This window comes from Ambystoma mexicanum, chromosome 5q, assembly GCF_040938575.1.
Source record: "Ambystoma mexicanum isolate Mex_15411 chromosome 5q, UKY_AmexF1_1, whole genome shotgun sequence".
Taxonomy (NCBI): Eukaryota; Metazoa; Chordata; class Amphibia; order Caudata; family Ambystomatidae; genus Ambystoma; species Ambystoma mexicanum.
The window spans coordinates 1142638254-1142656551 of NC_090933.1; the positions used below are offsets into that span (position 1 = coordinate 1142638254).

The following is an 18298-nucleotide window of genomic DNA, read 5'->3' on the forward strand; positions in this document are numbered from 1 at the left end:
TTCTATCGTGTGCTGACATTTCCATTGTGTGCTGAACATTGTACAACTCATAAAATGGTGCATTACCAGCAGAGATTCTATAATGAGTACTACAGAAATGTTTTACATGTGTAAAGTATTACTCACAATTAATGTTTTTTTTTAAATTACTGCCTGGAGCTAGAGCTATGGAATTGAAAAGGTTCAAACAGTCAAAATGATCAGTAAAGGAAGAAAATATTGTCAGAGATCAATCATTTTGATCTGAAGGAAATCTACATCGAATCCAACAGTGATTTACACAACAGCTCTTCCTGGTCACTGCTTTACCTTTTGTAAAACAAAACACAATCTTACAAGGAGGCAAGAATTTTCACAATTCACTTATTGAGTTTCACAGTCAAAGGTTGCAGATTCGAACTTGGTAAAGAACCCCAAATAAAACTAGATTACAGTGTTGTACATCTCCCAAATTAATAATAGTTTGGAACGACTTTCAAATGGACAGTTCTATTCTCTAGGACCATAGCATAAGTCATGCAACTTCAAGGTCAGGGTGAGTTGCAAACGTGAAGCAAAATCGGCTAAATTCAGCAGGATTACACAAAAAAAGAAAAAAGAAACTGCCGAGCCAATTAAAGTCCTCCGTTTTGGCTTCAACAATTTCGAGATTACTGCATGCACCCTAAACCTCTTAATCGCAAAAAAAAATCCCTTCCACAACTTCAATCTTGCTATACAAGTAAAGTGAATTTTTCAATTGCAAAGAACTTGACATGAAATGGACTCGAGGTAAACAAAGAAAACCTACTCCATATTAAAAAAAAAAATACAGGGTTACTTAAAAACAGGTTTCCGTCAAAACAACCTGGGTGTATAGTATCTCCGCAGTTTCATTTAATACATTTCTCAGACAGATCACTTGATTAATTTAAGATGTTATCACTTTGTAAAGCTATTCAATGCTTAAAGCAAACAAAATACATTTTATTAACACTATGCAAAGCCACATTCTCTCAACTAAAAAGAGTAACTACATGAAACCACATCTTAGCAAACTTAAAACTATACAGTAAATCATCAAGTAGAGAAATGTATTTTTCCCGTATACCAACCCTTAAACATAGTGTTCCGATTTCGTAACACCTCATTTGAAGCACCAAAATCTGTGGTAGTAAACTAAGAACAGATAATGTTACATAGGATGTAAAGAACAGTAATAATCATAACGTTTGTTATAATGCGATCCTATGTTCGGTAGATGGGTTGCACTCTGCAGTTCCCCAACGACCCGTCCCCTGGCACACCCCACATAATACACACACACACACACATCCATACTTACATAATTGTCTGGCTCAAACACAGAGTCGTCCATATCCAATACCATCTCGAACATCAAGTCAATCCAATTGGTCTACTGCTAGCCAACTACAAATAGCGTGTTATTTCCGCTCGATGTCAAGAATGGTTATATAGACTGCCATTCTGCATAAGCTCAAGACTCCCAGCATGCCCGGCACAAACAAACGCAATCTCCTTCAGGATGAAGTCCTTCTTAAATTGGATCTGTGTCAAATCAGAAAGCCCACAGCAATCCAGCTCAGAAAACAAGGTCATGGCTAAAGAGCAGGGTGTTTGGAGGGCAAAGAAAGAAAGAAAAGAAAAAAAACAACGCTACTGTACTCGTCTACAGTGGCATCACAACCTGATAATATATATGTAATATCACATTCCTCGTAAAGTACAGACGAATATACTGCACGGCACAAAGACATGACAAAGTGGACCCACAAACACTTAGCTATGGCCAATACGCCATGTCTTTTAAAAAGACAGAGCAAACGTGCACGATCATACCCTAAAGGTGCTCGTCAAGCAAACAGTCCGATGCAGGCAAGACCATCTTTATTTGTAGGACCAGGAGGATAGCTCAGAGGAAACGCAATGGTCTTCGAAACAAGACAATTCGTACCAGCACAGGTTAGTACCCCAGAGCCGTGCCTAGATGCTGAGCTCTGGCATAAAGCTCAATATTAAAAAAAACAAAAACAAACCACAAAAATACACTTTATTACCAATCAACGAGCGACACCTTAAGAGCATCACTATCGTGATGTGATCAGTCATGTCTGAAATATTAACAGAAACTGAGGCTATCATGAAAACACAAATCAAAATGCATGACAACTACACCAAAATGCAGGGAGACAACGATTTCCTACTTATGTCATGTTACAATCTACTTGTCTTGGTATTGGCGCTGTGTCCCCAGACCATAATGTGTTGGTAGTAAGTGATAAACGAGTGGGAAGGAGAGATTGAAGTAAAGATGGAAACAGATGCCAAATAGAGACAGTTTAGTCATATGCTGCATCAGCAGTTTAATGGGCACACGGGCAGGAAGAGGAAATGTGTGGCTAGTATGCCTGCATGCCTTTAGTCTGCACCAGTGTATAAAACAGTGTGAAAGCTTGGTGGCATAATCAGGCCTGGAGCTGTGTGACCCTAGACATAATTAATTGTGTTGTTGCAGGATGGGCCTAAGTTGCATCAAGCAGGCACTTGTAATGTGGAGGCTTTTCGCTCTGTAGGTTTACATGAAACCATTCCTGTAAACAGGGAATGGAACTTTTTGCAGAGACAGCCGACAGTGCAAAGATTTGGAAGTGTCAAGAAGTGTGTTGGGAAACATGGGATACAGCATGAAGAGGTGGAAATGGGGAAATTAGCTTCCCGTCTAACAGTGGTGTCCTGCCTGAGATAACCTCTCTGGGTCGGTACAGCGTTAAGTCGAGTGATAAGCATATGTTATAAAGCATGAGGTTTTTCTAAATTTCCAATTTGTTGTGTTATAGACAGGCCAACATACTGCCTTGCATTAGTTTTCTAGTGCTTTGAAGAAAATCCCAATTAAACAAAAATAGATTGATATAGTTGCTTTAAAAAAGGGGTTTTAGAGCACCACAAGACTATGCTGAATGAAGCTGTAAATCACATTGTATGAGGGAGAAGACCTTGCATGTAACACTCAAGTGGGGGTAAAATAATGCAGTGACAATCTGGCGCCCCTTCTTTCATGATATGTTGCTATGCTTTGACTTACCAATTAAGCTGTGCCACGCTCTGTATGGCACTTTATTCTTTGGTAAAGCCTCTTTGCAGGAGTGAGGAGCAGTGATGGAAGCGTTCAGGGCCCAAGCCAACACAGTTGAGCAGCAATGCACTAAAGACCAGTAGTGAGTGGGCCAGAAATAGAAGTGAATGTGCCCCAGGATGGACTCACAGAAAATGTGACCCCAAGAGGCTACTACACAAATTCCTTTGATATTTTAATCGCAACATTCGGGAGGGTTTGTATGTCAGAAATGTGAATTTGCAAATCTCTGAAAAGTGAGCAAACTTTTTTTATAGTTTGTGCTCATGTCATGTGTGCCACCAGGATTTTATACTTGGCCACGCTGCCACCACAGTAGACTCTTTCAGAAACCTGTACGCTTTTGCATTTGTACAAAACGCTTAAGGACACAATCTTTAGCTCCGCAGTTGTCAGAATTTGAGGCTTCCACAGTGCATGTTGAAAACATTCACGAGAAATCAGAGTGCAAAGCCCTTCTACTTACGCCCAAACAGCATTTTGGGGCGGGGCTTTATGCTAGAAATGTGTATTCGCATGCGCATATTCGAAAAGTGAGCAAGAGCACCATTTTGTTTTTTTGGTTTCCTCATTTATGTCATGGTTTCCACAAGGATTTTATATTTAACCAAGCACTAGGCTTGTGCTGCTGTGAAAGGTCTTCCGGGCACAGACTGTCTTTGGCTTGGCAGTAGTCTGACCATTTGAGACTTCATGGTGAGCACGAGCATTTTAAAATCATGCTCAAGAAAAGAAAACAGAGCAAAGCCCTTCAAAGTCCTGTCCTAGGCCCGGAATAGCCACAAATGGCCAGGTCCAACAGATGGGAAAACTGGAAGTATGGGCATATCCAAATGATCGCAGGATTTTAACCATGGCTGCCAGGACCAGTCTGCCTGGTGCTTCTCAAGTCCTGCTAGGACCTTTATGAGAATGGTTAAAGAGCAGTGTAAGGCAGGAATCCTCTTAGGATGAGACAGGGCACTTCTGGGAGTTCATTTACATAATCCAGTCTTTGACTAGCTTTCTGAAGCTTAGCTGACGTTGCTGTTCCTCATTAATAGAGCAGAGCATGTGAATGTTAAGTCAATACAGGGGTGTACAGTATGGCTACCTTATTAGATTTCCACCTTCAATTTCCACTCACTTCTTTGTATTTTTGTGTTTATGGCATTGGGGTGGGGTGGGGTGGGGGGGGCTTGGCTTGAATCAGGCTGTAGATATTTAAAGCAAAGACATAATGAAACATCACAAACTAGCCTGAAATAACATGTCCTAAACAAGGTAGCATAAAAGAAAAACATGGCAGAAAAAAAGAAAAAGAAAGGGGGTGAATAATTGAATAATTCAAGAAAAGTGTGAGAAAAGAAAACCTCCAGTAGATTCCAATTAACTTGCATGTTGCTTTGGTAACAAAACATTACACATGCTCATACAGCTTACAAATGACATTGTGTAGCATACCAAAACACTGTATAGCCTAACAAACCTAAGAGTATAGAAGAGAAGAGACAATAAGCATAGTGTCGACACATAGCAAAGTATGCCAAAGCGAAGGATCCCATAAAAATGATGCAACCTAGAAGAAACATGCAGCAAAGGTGGCGTGTCCCTAGAAAGATATTGGTCACACACACACTAACTATTGCTCTGCAGGAGTAACCACATACTCAGCCCTCTCACTACTACAAACCAACAGTGATCCCAATCACAAAGGTGAAACAGGCAGTCAAGAGATACCTCCTTTGCCTTTTGTAGTAACGTGGGCCAAGAGTAGGCTATGCTTAAGTAGTGGCATAACAGTAGCAAGACAAACAGCAATAGTACAACAGTCCAAGATAAAGGAATGACCAATCAAGACTTGTGCAGATTTAACGTAACAAAACCCTTGAAATGCAGAGTATGTTGTAAATCATGACCAGCTTAACTTAGCACACTCTGTTGATATCCCCATAATGACATTTTGTGTGTCATTGTGAATCCTTGGTCTTACAATATGCATGAGATCATGGGCTTTGCAACAGGAACGCGCCCAGTTAAGCTGGTCATGACTTCCCACATCCACTGAATTGCAAGGGTTTTATTGTGTTGCAGCTGCACAACTTAATTGCACTCTTAAGGGTTTTGTAATATATATAATTTTTTTTTTTTTTAAAAAAACACACAAGTTCCTCGCCATGGCCTTCGGCCACAGCCTTGTCCACTGTACATGTTCCCCCAATAGGTTTCTTTTAGACCAACTAGGTGGCTTTCGGCCGTGGCCAGTGGTGCCGCCCACCCAAGCAGATAACCCCCCCACCTTTTTGCCATGGAGATTACTGACAAAGGGGCCCAATCCGATTAGCAGACGCCCTTTTGAGCTAGAATTACATGCATCATTTCATTTAATACAACATCGAGTTAGGGCTTTCACAATCACCAGGTGGCAATCATTCACACCCCACACACAATTTCTGGATCTGAAGGCTGCTGCTGCTCTGGGGGTTCATGTATTTGATGTGCAATTGCAATTCCTTCTAGATATGACTTCACATCATTCGGTGCTCATGAGTAACTTCTCAAAGTATACACTAATGCAGCTAGGGGAATATTTGGTTGAAACGTCAGAGAAATGTGTATGTATTTGTATCTATAGAACAAGCAGGTGTGCAGTTTGCCCAGAAAAGCTGATTGATGCTAGGGATGAACCACTAGGACGGAACAGCAGTAGTGATGGCTCGTTAACAGCCTATACACAGTACAACCGTTTTTAAATATGGTTTAGGTTTCTGGTGAAAACAAACACATAATGGAGGTTGAAAAGGCTGTGGAAGATGTAATTTAAGCATATTGAATTGACAGGATTCCCTTCCCAAACTGGATAGGAAGCTGAAAGTTGTACAAAGCTTGTTTAAGCTTTAGGAATCTGTGGGGTGCATTGAAAGACCCCAAACTGAAGTGCCTTTCACATGGATAGCAAGATTTTAAACAAACAAAAACAGCCTTGCCTTTGTTTTTAAAGTAAAGTTAAAGAGCCATGGGGGAAGGGGCCTACATGGCATTAACAATGGACGAGCAGAATTTTACTTGACAAAAAGGAGGAATCAAAGATCCCCGTCACATGGAAAACAGAATTTTTACACATTTGAAACAAAAACTGCCTGCACATGTGTGCAAATAAAAACGTTTTAAAAAAAAAGTCAGTTAAAAAGATATCACTGCTCACTGAAAAATGTCAGGAAAACAACACGATGTGTGGGTTGACAAAGAAAAATGTATATTATGTTTCACCAGGGTGGATACAATATATTACAGCGTAGAGGTGCTCTTTTTTGATAAGGGGGGGGCTTGTGGATGAGCACAGGGAATTCAATCAACACCACTTTTTATTTTAAAAAAAAAACATAAAGGTAAAACACTTTAGGAAATCTGGCGGTAGGCATATGTTTGGTGGATACAACGCGGTATGTTTTTGTGTTTCATTTAAGTGTTTTAATATTTTTTGGACTAAAAGTGTTAATATTTGTACTAACCTTGTGATTCTGGAACAACAAAGCTAAGCAATGACTATTGAGCGCCTACGTCCAAAAAGTGTGTAAAAGTGGGTAGCTTTCTGTGGAATATGCATATTGGTATTATGTTTCACCCAATAAACTCTAGTGACATTCGAAAAGCCACTTTATCCTCAAAAAAACCATAGGCTGTGGACAAAACTTCAAAGACATATCACAATTCCAGCCTGGATGTCACATCTCCCATCTAACGATCAATCACAAAAAAAGGTCCTGCTAAAAGGTGTCAAAATTCAGTGTGCTCCAGACCTGCTGGCTCTGAAAGCATGGACTCCAAGAAAGGTTATCGCTTGGCTGGAGCATGATTAAAATGTGTCAAAACGGGGGCACCCACTTTCAACAAAAAGGAGACTGATAAAGGCACAGGCTGACCCATTGAAAAGAAATGGCTGGAGGCAGAAAAGGGCTATTTGTCCCACACAAACATCTACAATATATTTAAAAGGCTATTATCATTTAGGCCTTTTTCTCATCATAAGGCGGATGGATTTCATCTATGTACCATTTTTTAATGTAATTTCCAGGTGATTTTAGGGCCATAACTTTCAACTTCCTTTGACTTTGGGAACTGTAATGGCCAGTTTAGCTAGGTTTCTGGCTGATGTGAACATGCTCCAAATGTGAGAGTTGGTGGTGTAAAATGAAATTAGGGATCTGCTTAATAACTAGATATTCATAACTTTATGCTTTTTATGGAAATGGCTGAAAGGTGCCACATGGCCGTGCTATCGGATATGGACATGGTGGTCGGCTTATCTAATACCCCCATGATTAGCAGAAACAGGAAATTTGTTCAGTATGGCAGTTGCTAGTAAAATTATGAAATTGTGATACATAACTAGTTTTGCCAAAATGTTGAAAGGAGAATCAAGGGGGTGATTACAAATGGGAATAGATATGTTGCTCCAGACCCCTAAAGCAATCCAGACTTGGAGGCTGGGTTTGGCCGGAGAGAGAAGGGTAACTGCCCACTCCTATTGGCAGGGATTATTGCAGGGTACTTCCAAGATTGTACAATTGTTGGCGTCATCGCTGCTATATAAAAGGGGGACTGCACTAGGACAGGGGACAGATAAAAGGAGGAAAAAAAAAAAACACACACACACCAGAGAAGATTGGATCTGGGTGGAGTAGTCCATTTCTAGGAAGGCCTCAAAGCTGACTGGGTCCTATGGAGGAGAGCAGGAGGCCCTCTGAGAGTGGAGTGGCCAAACCTCTGGTCTAGCTTTCCAGAGCATCCCGAAATGCAGCTGGCTTTCCTGAACCTGGTTTGCTATGCAAATAGAACTGAGCCCTGGGAAACCAAAAGGTGGGGGGAGTCTGCATGCCTTGAATCCTTTCCCATTGTAGTGGTGGGGGTGGCAAAACCGTTGACCCTTGGGCTATTTGACCAAAAATATTAATTTAATTCGCTATTTGGCAGAACACTATGGGTGAATTATGTTAAAATGTGAAATTGACAAAGCTCTCTTCCCGGTGTATGCTGTAAACTATAGCCCATCATGTAATTGGGTAATCCTTGTTGTCTAGATGACCCCGTCTTAAAGGAAGAGGGGTGTCTTTGTTCTTAAAATCAGTCCAACCTTTTTATCCAGCTTCCCCAACACAGGCCTTTCAGTAAGGGGAGGGGGGTGTGAAAACCAAAATGTACGAAAGCATTCCAATTTTTCCCCAACATAGACCAAAGCAAGGTGTGGGGGGTCTGAAAAACAAAGCGATAAATCACCCTGTGTTTATTTTAAAAAGTTTGGGCGAAATTATAATTGCCATATGTATTTTTACCAATCGTGAAATCCTACTGCTACCCTTCTAAGCCTGCAGGAAAATCGAAATTGCACAGCATAACCTAAGTGCCTTTGTTATGGATCAGTAATTTTTTGGTGAAATGAAATTGGCAGAAAGTGTACAATTGTGTCTTTTTACCTCACTTGTCATTTTAGATATGCGAAGAGAAGTTGATTGTGTTGTGCCACGGATAACGTGGTGTTGACATTTTCGTGCTTATTTCTATTACTTTTATTTAAATAAATACCAAGTTATTGACAGTACACCGGCCTGGTTCTTGGGTCATTGTTAGCTCAGGGGAGAGGAATCAAAGGGGCATGACATGGGTCTGAGATAGAGCTATAGAAAATAATCTGTTGTGTAACCACTTCGTGGGGACAGAAGGGACTACCCATGTTGAGGGTGGCTTCTCAATAAACTGTTACAGATCCCTCTACAGCATGTGGGAAAAGAATATCGTAGGTTATAGCACTGGAAAGAGATGGTGGCATGACCAGTCCAATGTCAATATCGGGAGCATTCAAACCGCGGAGAGAAACTATGTTTATTCAGTAATCCAGTGAAGAACGTGGGTGAGCTTCGAACTTCTACATTCATGAGTAAACTGGTTATACACACAGAAAAAGGTCTCGTTTACTATGGCAAAAAGCTTTGCGCAACTCCAACCACTCTCAGTACACCGTATTGGTCCTAGCAGTATCTGGGCACATGCCTGGTTGGCCATATGATATAGTGAAACACAATTTCTCAGTTATATAGCAGCCATGAAGGGGCAAAGAATAAGTGGTGAATGTATGGACTGAAGAGCTAAGAAGCACAAACAAAAATGCAGCCGTTGCCATCAATGCAAATGGGGGTCAATCCTCACCACTACTTCCAATGAATAGGGCAAAAAAATGCCGTGCTCACAACATTTTATGACATTGCCATTTTATGGTAAAATAGTAGCATTTTGTCCATCTCAAGCATACATAACATTTAGCTTTGCCAGTGATTGTTTTGTGGCATATGTTCAACCTTTCCACATTTAAAGTGCCTTTGTATGAGAATCTCAATTGAGAGCCTTTTAGCCACACCTAATATCCAGATTAGTCGTTATTGATGCAACCATAAATCCATATGGATACGTGGACAAGATCTGTCTTTGCATAAGCGGTGCAAAAGGTAAACTGCTGCACCAAGTGCCAACATTAACTGTGGAGGAGCAATCCCCTGAATGTCTTTAAACAATTAGGGAGCTACTTACTAGAGGCGTTAATACCCACATTTCACCGACCTTCGCATACAAGCTCAGAAACAATACATTAACCATTCCGAAAAGCAATAGCAATGTAGGATGACTGAAACATTACCAATCACAAACAGCAGTCAGAACGCCTGTAAACACTATTAGAACACCCTAGTGGCATTTCTGTAAAGCTGATTGGTCAATCTGCAGGCTATATGCACTGATATAGCCAGCAGATTGATTACAGCCCGCAAATCAGGTGTTTGCAAAGCAAGCAACGTCCACGTTGTATTCTGCAACGTTGAAGCTGCTTACTTTGGTTTATACAAATGTGTTCATATACACCCATGTTCTCAGCAGCATTTTTTGAAAAATAACGAATATGTCGTTATTTTACAAAAATGCTGCTGAGATTTCAGGATTGTGCCCGTTATGACAAATGGGCACAATCCCGAAGCTGCACTGTTGTGCACTACGAGGACGCCCGGGCCCACTTGAAAATACTGGTGGAGCCTGGGCTTACTGGTTTGGTGCAGTGAATCCTACTTTTTAGCACATACACTGCGCCAAGTTCAGAATCGGGCCCGGAGGGTGTTCCAATAGCTTTACAGACCTGCAGCTCAGGCCATTACGGGTGTTATGGTCCCTCATTCCTCGTTAAAGCCCACAACACCCGGTACGGCCCTCGCTGCAGGTCTATAAAGCTATAATAGACAATTAGCATATGTAAATCGTTATTGACCTCTGAGCACATCACAATGTTCAGAGTACAAACAACTACTAGTATTGACTGCATTCTGATTTAAGCAGACAGGTAAACAATGCAATTTCCAGCCAAGATGTCTTAACAAGACTACCTGTTCGAGATTTGTCACTGCAACACCCTATTTAGCACACCAATGAGAATGCTAAAACATAAGAAAATACTTCCACATAAAGAAACCATTTACCTTCTTACACAACGCCTTAGAAACACTCATGTTAAACCCGTCCCAGTTTAACAAAGTTTGTAATTGAAATGCTTAATGTATGACAAGACGGTTATTTAAATACTAGAAAATACACATGTAATATACTAACTCTGTCTACTTACTTTCTCATTAACCTCACTATTTTTAAATTTAAAACGAACTTCATAACATCAGTAAATAATTAACAAAGTGTTTTTTACTTCAGCACCAAAAGCTGCAAAACATTTATTGAGGCCAATATGTTCCAATTGCCTTCTAGATATCGTAAGGGATTTTCACTTGGGTTGATGGCCCTTCCCAAACCTATGGCCCTCAGCTTCACCACGATTCCCAACTTGATGGCGATTCTTTATTCCCCGATAATGCCCATCTGCCCTAGCCTACAAGGTTATAGTGTTCAGAAAGAATGTGTTACATCATATCAATTTCTTTCCATACTGCATCATACCATGTGAACTTAAATCTTTTTGGAACATAGCATATTTTATGCTGGGGCACAACTTCTAAAAATAGCCGGTTGGCAGAGCTAGTTCTATCCTGGACTTCAATGTAGCAATGAGGGCATGAAGATTGCAATAAGAGTTGCATCCAAAATACACATCACCGACAAGAAAGCTGCATTGCCAGTGTTATAGGTCAACCAACACCTGCAGTCAGGTTTAGCAAGTTCAGTGAACAGCTTTGATGACCAACAAAATTAAATCACAGCTTTTATTTTAAAAAAGTGCCTCTTGAATGATAGTGCAATCACCTTCAAACCCGAGAGACGACTGCTATGTACCATTATATTTGGTACTTCAAAAATATGTCGACTTCATTTCTTGAAGTCACAAGACTGCGAAGGCAAACCCTTTAGAAAGAAAAAAAAAAAGATAAGTCATTTTACGTGTCTGCTGGGCCAACACATTGATCAACAAACTATGCAAATGTTTGTGTATATTCACTGTGTGGGAAATAAGCCAGCAATAGAATTTGCCTGCGGCTGGGGCCTCCTTCTGCAACAGCCTCCCTGCCACTCTAAAACTTGAGAACCATCTCTGGTCCCGGAAGCACATCAAGACCTTCCCCTTTGCTTCTGCTTTCGCTCCCGCTCTCCCCTGCCGATTTGTTCTCTTGGCACTGTGCACCTGGCAACCCTCTGGGCCCAGGTACCTGCTCACCCTGCCACCCTCCCACACTACCCCTGGCCACCCCTTGCACTGGGGTCTGTATATGTACCCATACATTACCCTTTTTCTTCCTGTACTTAGACTTAACCTATCTGCTGCCTTAAACCTAACACTTGCCACTTGCTGGCTGCACTACCACTGTTTGTTGCCTCTATTATTTATTTTATTATGAATTATTCTGTTTCTCCTTTGCTCCGCACTTTCCACTCTCCCCGTTCCATGCACGTTTCCCCTTCCCCCCTCCCATACACTTACGCATTCTCAATGTCACCGGGCCTAGTAAGATTTTTTTTGTTCTCCCCTGTTCCCCTCACTTGTGGCGCTCTGAAGCACTTGTGTACTAGCACAATATAAATAAATAAACTATCAATTCAATGGACCTTTGCATTTCCGAGCATGAAAAGATGAGATTCTGCTATTCGATTATACAGCAATTTCTTGCTATTGTTGCATTTTGTAGTGTTCGATATATGCCTCGGAGCATTCGTCAAAATTATGTTTTTTTTGTGCTTCCACAGAACATGTATACATACAATATTTATGTTTCTACAGTTATTTAATATGACTGGAAGTACCTAGGTCACTGGGCTCAGGCTGGACACTTCAGTAAAATGATTCTGTAGGAACATTAAACGTTTGAAGTGTAGTGGGGGAACTGAACTCAAACCAGACACTGTTGGTGCATGGGCTCTGGTAAACTACAAGAGCAGAGTCTTGTGTATTCGGTAGATTCCAGGTGATTTAGACACGTGGGCCTTATATTCAAGGTGATTTGATGACATTCTTATGTCGACACGCGTTTCGACCCAACAAGGGTCTTTTTCAAGGCTGTGGTGGTAGTGCAGTGTGTGAAATCCATATTTATTAGTGTCATGACCCATATGGTGGGGTCCAAGTCAGTGGATGAACAATCTTTATAGTGAAGTGGTTGTATGACAATTGTTAGTGACTCCCCATAATGCGATTATAACAGTGGTGTAAGTATTGTATGTGATACATGTTAAACGTGACCACATGGGTTGAGGATTATATGTGTGAATCAGACGAAATATTGGGAATTAGTCCCAGCATAGTGTTCACAGTCCTAAACAAAATATATGAATCTGATCATACACCAAGGCAAAGGTATCCAGTGTATATTGGCAATGAGATAGCAGAAGCAATTGGAAGACAAAATAAGGAGAAAGAAAAAGAAAATGCATGTTAGATATAAGTGGATGATGAGGACTGTGGGGGCTGGGCCAGGTGGGTCAGGGTTTGGAACAAATGGGGGTGTGGTTCCTTACCGTGTTAGATATCAGGTGTAGTTTGAGGATGCTTCTGAAACAAGGGCTTGTTGGTTAACCTGTGGGGTAGACATAAAAATAGGTTGGGGGGGGAATCTTAGATGTGGTGGTGCCAAGTGGGTGGCGGGAGCATTGGGGCGCCTAGTGCACCGAACCAGGATGCTGTTGGGCCAGAATGGACATGGTGACTGTAGGCTGGGTGCGCGTAGTTGACATATGTCCTGGCTTAGGGAGTGGGTGGTGTGCACGGAGTCTTGGGAGCTCCCCGTGTAGGTAGGAAACAAGAAGCAGAGGGGCGAGAGATAAAGCTCCTAAGTGCAGATTTACATAAAACAATACTGCAGTGTATAAAGTGGTAAAATATTCTGCACTACCTTGCCCTGAATGGGATGAACATGACTTAAGAATTGAGAAAATTAATCTCGAGTTCCAGGACCTTGATGTAGTCCATATTGTATTGACCACTCCATAAACTGTAAGGAGCTGGCCTCAAAGGGATGCCAAACCATAGTTGGGTGACTTTTGGGTTACTAAGTGCTGAGGTAGAGGGGGGACAAAAGAGAAGAGTAAGGATATCCCATTTTATCCACCTACTCTTTCCAAATGCAAACCAGCAGGCACCAGACAGATTCAGTAACTCTGCCCGCATCAAAAATGAGAAATTTGCAGCAATGCAGGAAGATTCCCTGTGAGGAATGGGAAAATGAACCCATCATGGAGGCAGAAAAACATAAGTTGCCACTTAGTGTTGTCCACCGCTCACATTTTCTGGATTAATGAAAATGTGCAACTTAGATTGTAGCTGCTATGCTAAAGTAATGACCTTTCCTTGGTCTAGTTGATGAAAGTAAAGTTTATACTATATATGTTTGTATTTTAAATATTTAAAATGAACCCAGGCGCTCAGGGATATTTAGAAACCACGTAGAACTAAAGGTGAAAGGTGAACAAGTGTGCCAAGTCTGAAGGAGGACACAGACTTGAGGACATGATGCACATTAGGTTATTAAAGTAACTTAAAAAGGCCTGTATCTTCCTATCACTATGGGTGGTCCCTGCCTATATTACCAACAAAGTTGCTTGTTCGTCAATAAAGAATGTTGAAATAAAGCGGTCCGCTGTCCAAAACTATCCCATGTGACCATACCACTATTAAAACTAACTTAAATCAGGATAAAGACTCCCTTCCGGGAGGGTACTCCTAGTACCAATATAGGTCTTTGTTGGCATTGAATTTGCAAATAGTTTGTGACTTCATACGTCAGTCTCTTTAGTTCATCAACTATATTATTAAATCTTCCTCTCTTTATGAATTCCTTTTGAGACTCACAGGATTCATCTCTCATTGTTGCGGTTAGTGTCTCTCATTAAAGTAGTACTGTTCCGGTGAGTTTTCCCTCCTGGACTATTGTATATCCCCTTCACTTGATATATAGTCCAATTGTTCTCTCAAACTCTGGTTCACACTTTTTTCTCTCACATACTCTTCTTGTACAAGGTATTTAGTTACTTTTCCCAGAGTATTGTGTTGTATAACACTTCCTTTTGTGCCGTGAAGAATCCTATGGATCCCTCACTTACCCCCTGCCTAAAGTCTCCTCCCGGGTGGCCGGGGAAAGGCGGATGCATCCTGATCTTGACCTTGGTGGTGGGCTGTGGGAGAATCACCTGGGAGGAGAAAAGGCTCAGGGGAATGAGAGGATTCCATGGGATGATGCACAGTATTTGTCTTCCTCTTTAGAGGAAGACTATGTAAAGGCGAAAATATATAATAGCTTGTTGCAAAAAGCATCTTTTGGTGTCACACAATCCACATGTGAACAGGGGTAAAAACACTCACAAAACCCTAGACCTTATAGGAGTTAAAAGCCCTTTAAAAACCCCAGAGACTTTTAACTCAAACCCTCTGTCACACCCCAAAGGTATAGTGAAAGGGAAAGGGAATTCATAGAAAATCACCTAAAAGAATTGCCTTTTCAATCAGGTTTAGCGACTAATCACGATATTCCTTTAAAACATGGTAGGTGGTCTTATTTGATTTTCACTTCCAACCCCAACTCATTAGGGACTTCAAGTCCCATAATCCTCCAAGTACTGGGACAAGGATGACGACAGAAGAGGTGCAGTGTTATAGGAGTGGTTAAATCATTAATGCATATCCCACGCGAGAGACAGCAGCTTAAAAAGGTCCCCTCAGGTGAAGGCCATTAGTATCAGTGGGAGAGGAAGCAAAAGCAGCAGCAGGAAGTAGAAGCAGCGTGGTGTATGCAGACAGTCCAAACTGCTGGAGGAAGAGAGAAGACGTCGGGACAATTGCATGGCAGAGAGCAACTGTCGTTCCTGAGAGGGTCTGTGCCTCTCAAATCCTGAATTGCAGAGGTCCCACAGCAGGAAGAAAAGACTAGGGAAGTTCACCAAGGACATTTGTTTAAAAAAAAATAAAAAGATCCTTCTTACCAAGACAATTTTTGTAGTTATTGATGAACTGAAGAATTAGAAAGAAAGGACCCTTCTATTTTATGAGTTGGAACTTTGTTGACAAATTTAAGTGGAAAGAAACTGTAGTTGAACATTATTGTAAATTAATGTCCTGGTTTTCTTTTCTTGAACTGTTAAACAGAATCATGTTTAAACTTGGGAAGGGCAATTCACCCAAGTTACAAGGAAAGACTATGGTGCCATTACAAATTCATTCATTACCGTTTGTTGAGAATTGCTAAACATTTCCTCGTTTATTTTCTGCATGTAGAAGTGTGAGGGACACAGTATCCTTTATTAAGTGAGGCGTTGTGGGATGTTTTTATCCACGCATCCAAGCCCTACCTCAAAACTGTGCAGTACTGACATGGAAAACATCATGATGGCCAGAGCTTCCCAGAAAATGCACAGGGAAATGCATGAAGAATAGGCTGCCACTCATTTTTGCCGATGTTATGGGCACAGAAGGACACTGCCTAAAACACCATTGGACTACCCACACAGTAGTCTGAAACCATTGGGAGTGGCAATGCTGATTGCCAAAAGCAAACCCATAACTGTTGGGAATTCATTTTCTTAAATCCCAAAAAGGGGTGCAGTACCAGTACTCACCACTATCAGAAAGCCGGCGTTTTAAAACCACCAGATTTTACTTTTTTGTGTAAAACTGAATAAATGAACCCAAGGCAAGCCAAAGAAAGACTTACTGAGAGGTGGATACAATGTAAAGTTATATTCTGAAGTGACTTGAAGGTTTATAACAAGACTGGCTGAGCTGTGGATTTCAGCAGTTTAAGTAAATTTGGACTGAAAGACACTAAAAATCTAAATGTTTAAATTGACTGAGTGAGCTACTTTTGAGTGTCACATAGGTTTCAATTGTTTAAATGTCATAGTTTTAAACTTAGAATCAGCATTCTAGCTGCATATGTAAAAATGTTTAGTTTTATTTGAATGCAGAAAACTGGGGAACAGAAATGACATGTAGCTAAAAACTGGCTTAAAGAGATTCCAATTTTGCCTGGCAACTACCTCCCCCATCAGGAGTGAAACTTGAGTCACAGCTGTGTTCCCAGGCCTATCTGCCTTCTGCTGGCCACACTAAGGATATGCCATCTCTCTGATAATTGAATTAAGGGGAGCCCCCACAGAATACAGGAGCTCTGAACAAAGCCCTGTCCTGACTCAGGCAAATGTTTTATTGGCGGGAGTCGTAAATGGAGCTTCCTCCTGGAAGGACAGGGGAGGGGCACTGCCTGTGAGAGCAAGCTAGCTTGGCAGAACTGGAAAAACCAGAAACTCAACCTTGTGCTGGGGGGAAACCACACCCCTTTGGGGCCAGAACCTAACTCTAAAAAGATGGATCATTCATAGAGCGGACTTGTGAAAATTATTTAAATGATGCCATAACTCTTGTGATTTTTCGGTGCACATTTGAAGACGTGTTAGGACCCGGTGGTATGTTCAGGGGGGGTTTTAGCGGAAAAGAGGATATTACTCAAAATGTATGCATGTTAAAAATCTGACACTTCATCACTTAATGTCCATACCCCTTGCGCACATGTGTATAAATTTGGGGTAATGTCCGATATTGCGAAACCAGTTAAAAAGTGAAATAGGTGCCATTTTTGAACCCAAGCCCCCAGGAAGAGCAGATTTGGACAGGGTATACCTCCTGTGATATGTGAAGGGTGCATGTAATTTTAAACAAATGTGTACCTGTGCAAATATGTTTTTTGAGCAAATATAGATTGTGTGTAAAGTTGACAGGGGTGGGTTCTCTGTACCATAAACAGACCTCATCATGATGACACTTCATTTCATTCCCCCAATCAAGTGGAAGCGGATGAAGTGGCCAATGACAAGGGGAGAGGGGTAGGGCCTAGGAAGCTAGCCTCTCCACCCATTTTCAAAACACATAAAAGCAGACAGGCAGGACAGATGGGGACCTTCAAATCCATTTGCAGCTGGAAGCTCTGCCGGGAAAATCCATACTTTTACCTCCATCAATCTCTAGAGAAAGCTGTGCAGAAAGATCCAGACTTCAAATCCATCAATCTCCAGAATCCAGAGAGAGAGCAGACCCAGACCAGACCGCTGTTAGCAGAACCAGAGAGAGCTGACCCAGATCACTGTGAAGTGCAGAGACCAGAGTCCAGTCTAAAACCTGACCAGATCCGTGGCGAGGCCCATTCTAATTCAAGAATATAGTGTGAGTACCTAGTAGAACTGTGCAGAACCAATCTCTAAGTTAAAATAATATAATTCAATTTATTTTAATCTAAGTAGAACTGCCTTCTGTCACCTGCCATTTTCTATTTGCAAGCTGCACTTGTCTTTTTGAACTTTAACATTCCAAATCCGAAAAATGACCTTTATTTAATCGCTCATATCTCCGTGACCGTTTGTGCTAGAGACTTGCAGTAAGTTTCCTCAGAAAGCTTAGAATCGTGGCTTTCCTAACCCCTATAGTTTTGCCGTAATCGCGAAAGACGCACTCGCGAATTTTGCTGCGATTTGCAAATTTCTCAACGTGTGAAAACAGCAGTTTTCTTGCTTTCATTTGCCAAAAATTCGTTTAACCTACCAATTACTCCTAGATCCTTGCTAAAGTGAGCCTGGACTAATATTAACTTGATACCACTCACCCTGAACGTCTAAAGGGAATTAAAATTAAAAGCCTTTTAGCATATTTTTCACTTCATTGCCAGCACA

General features: G+C 41.3%; 1 protein-coding gene across 2 annotated transcripts in view; it reads right to left on the reverse strand.

Annotated features, from left to right (window-relative positions):
- Positions 1–18298, reverse strand: part of NDRG1 (N-myc downstream regulated 1) — a 432144-nt gene that overhangs the window by 343509 nt on the left and 70337 nt on the right. Inside the window, exon 1 of one of the 2 annotated variants that reach the window (XM_069621661.1) lies at positions 1325–1475. The exons of the other annotated variant lie outside the window; for it this stretch is intronic. Within the exon in view, the coding sequence (XP_069477762.1) occupies positions 1325–1378 (54 nt within the window). The 5' untranslated portion in view covers positions 1379–1475. Of the gene's footprint in view, positions 1–1324; positions 1476–18298 lie in introns of those variants that run through there. 2 annotated transcript variants of the gene reach the window in all.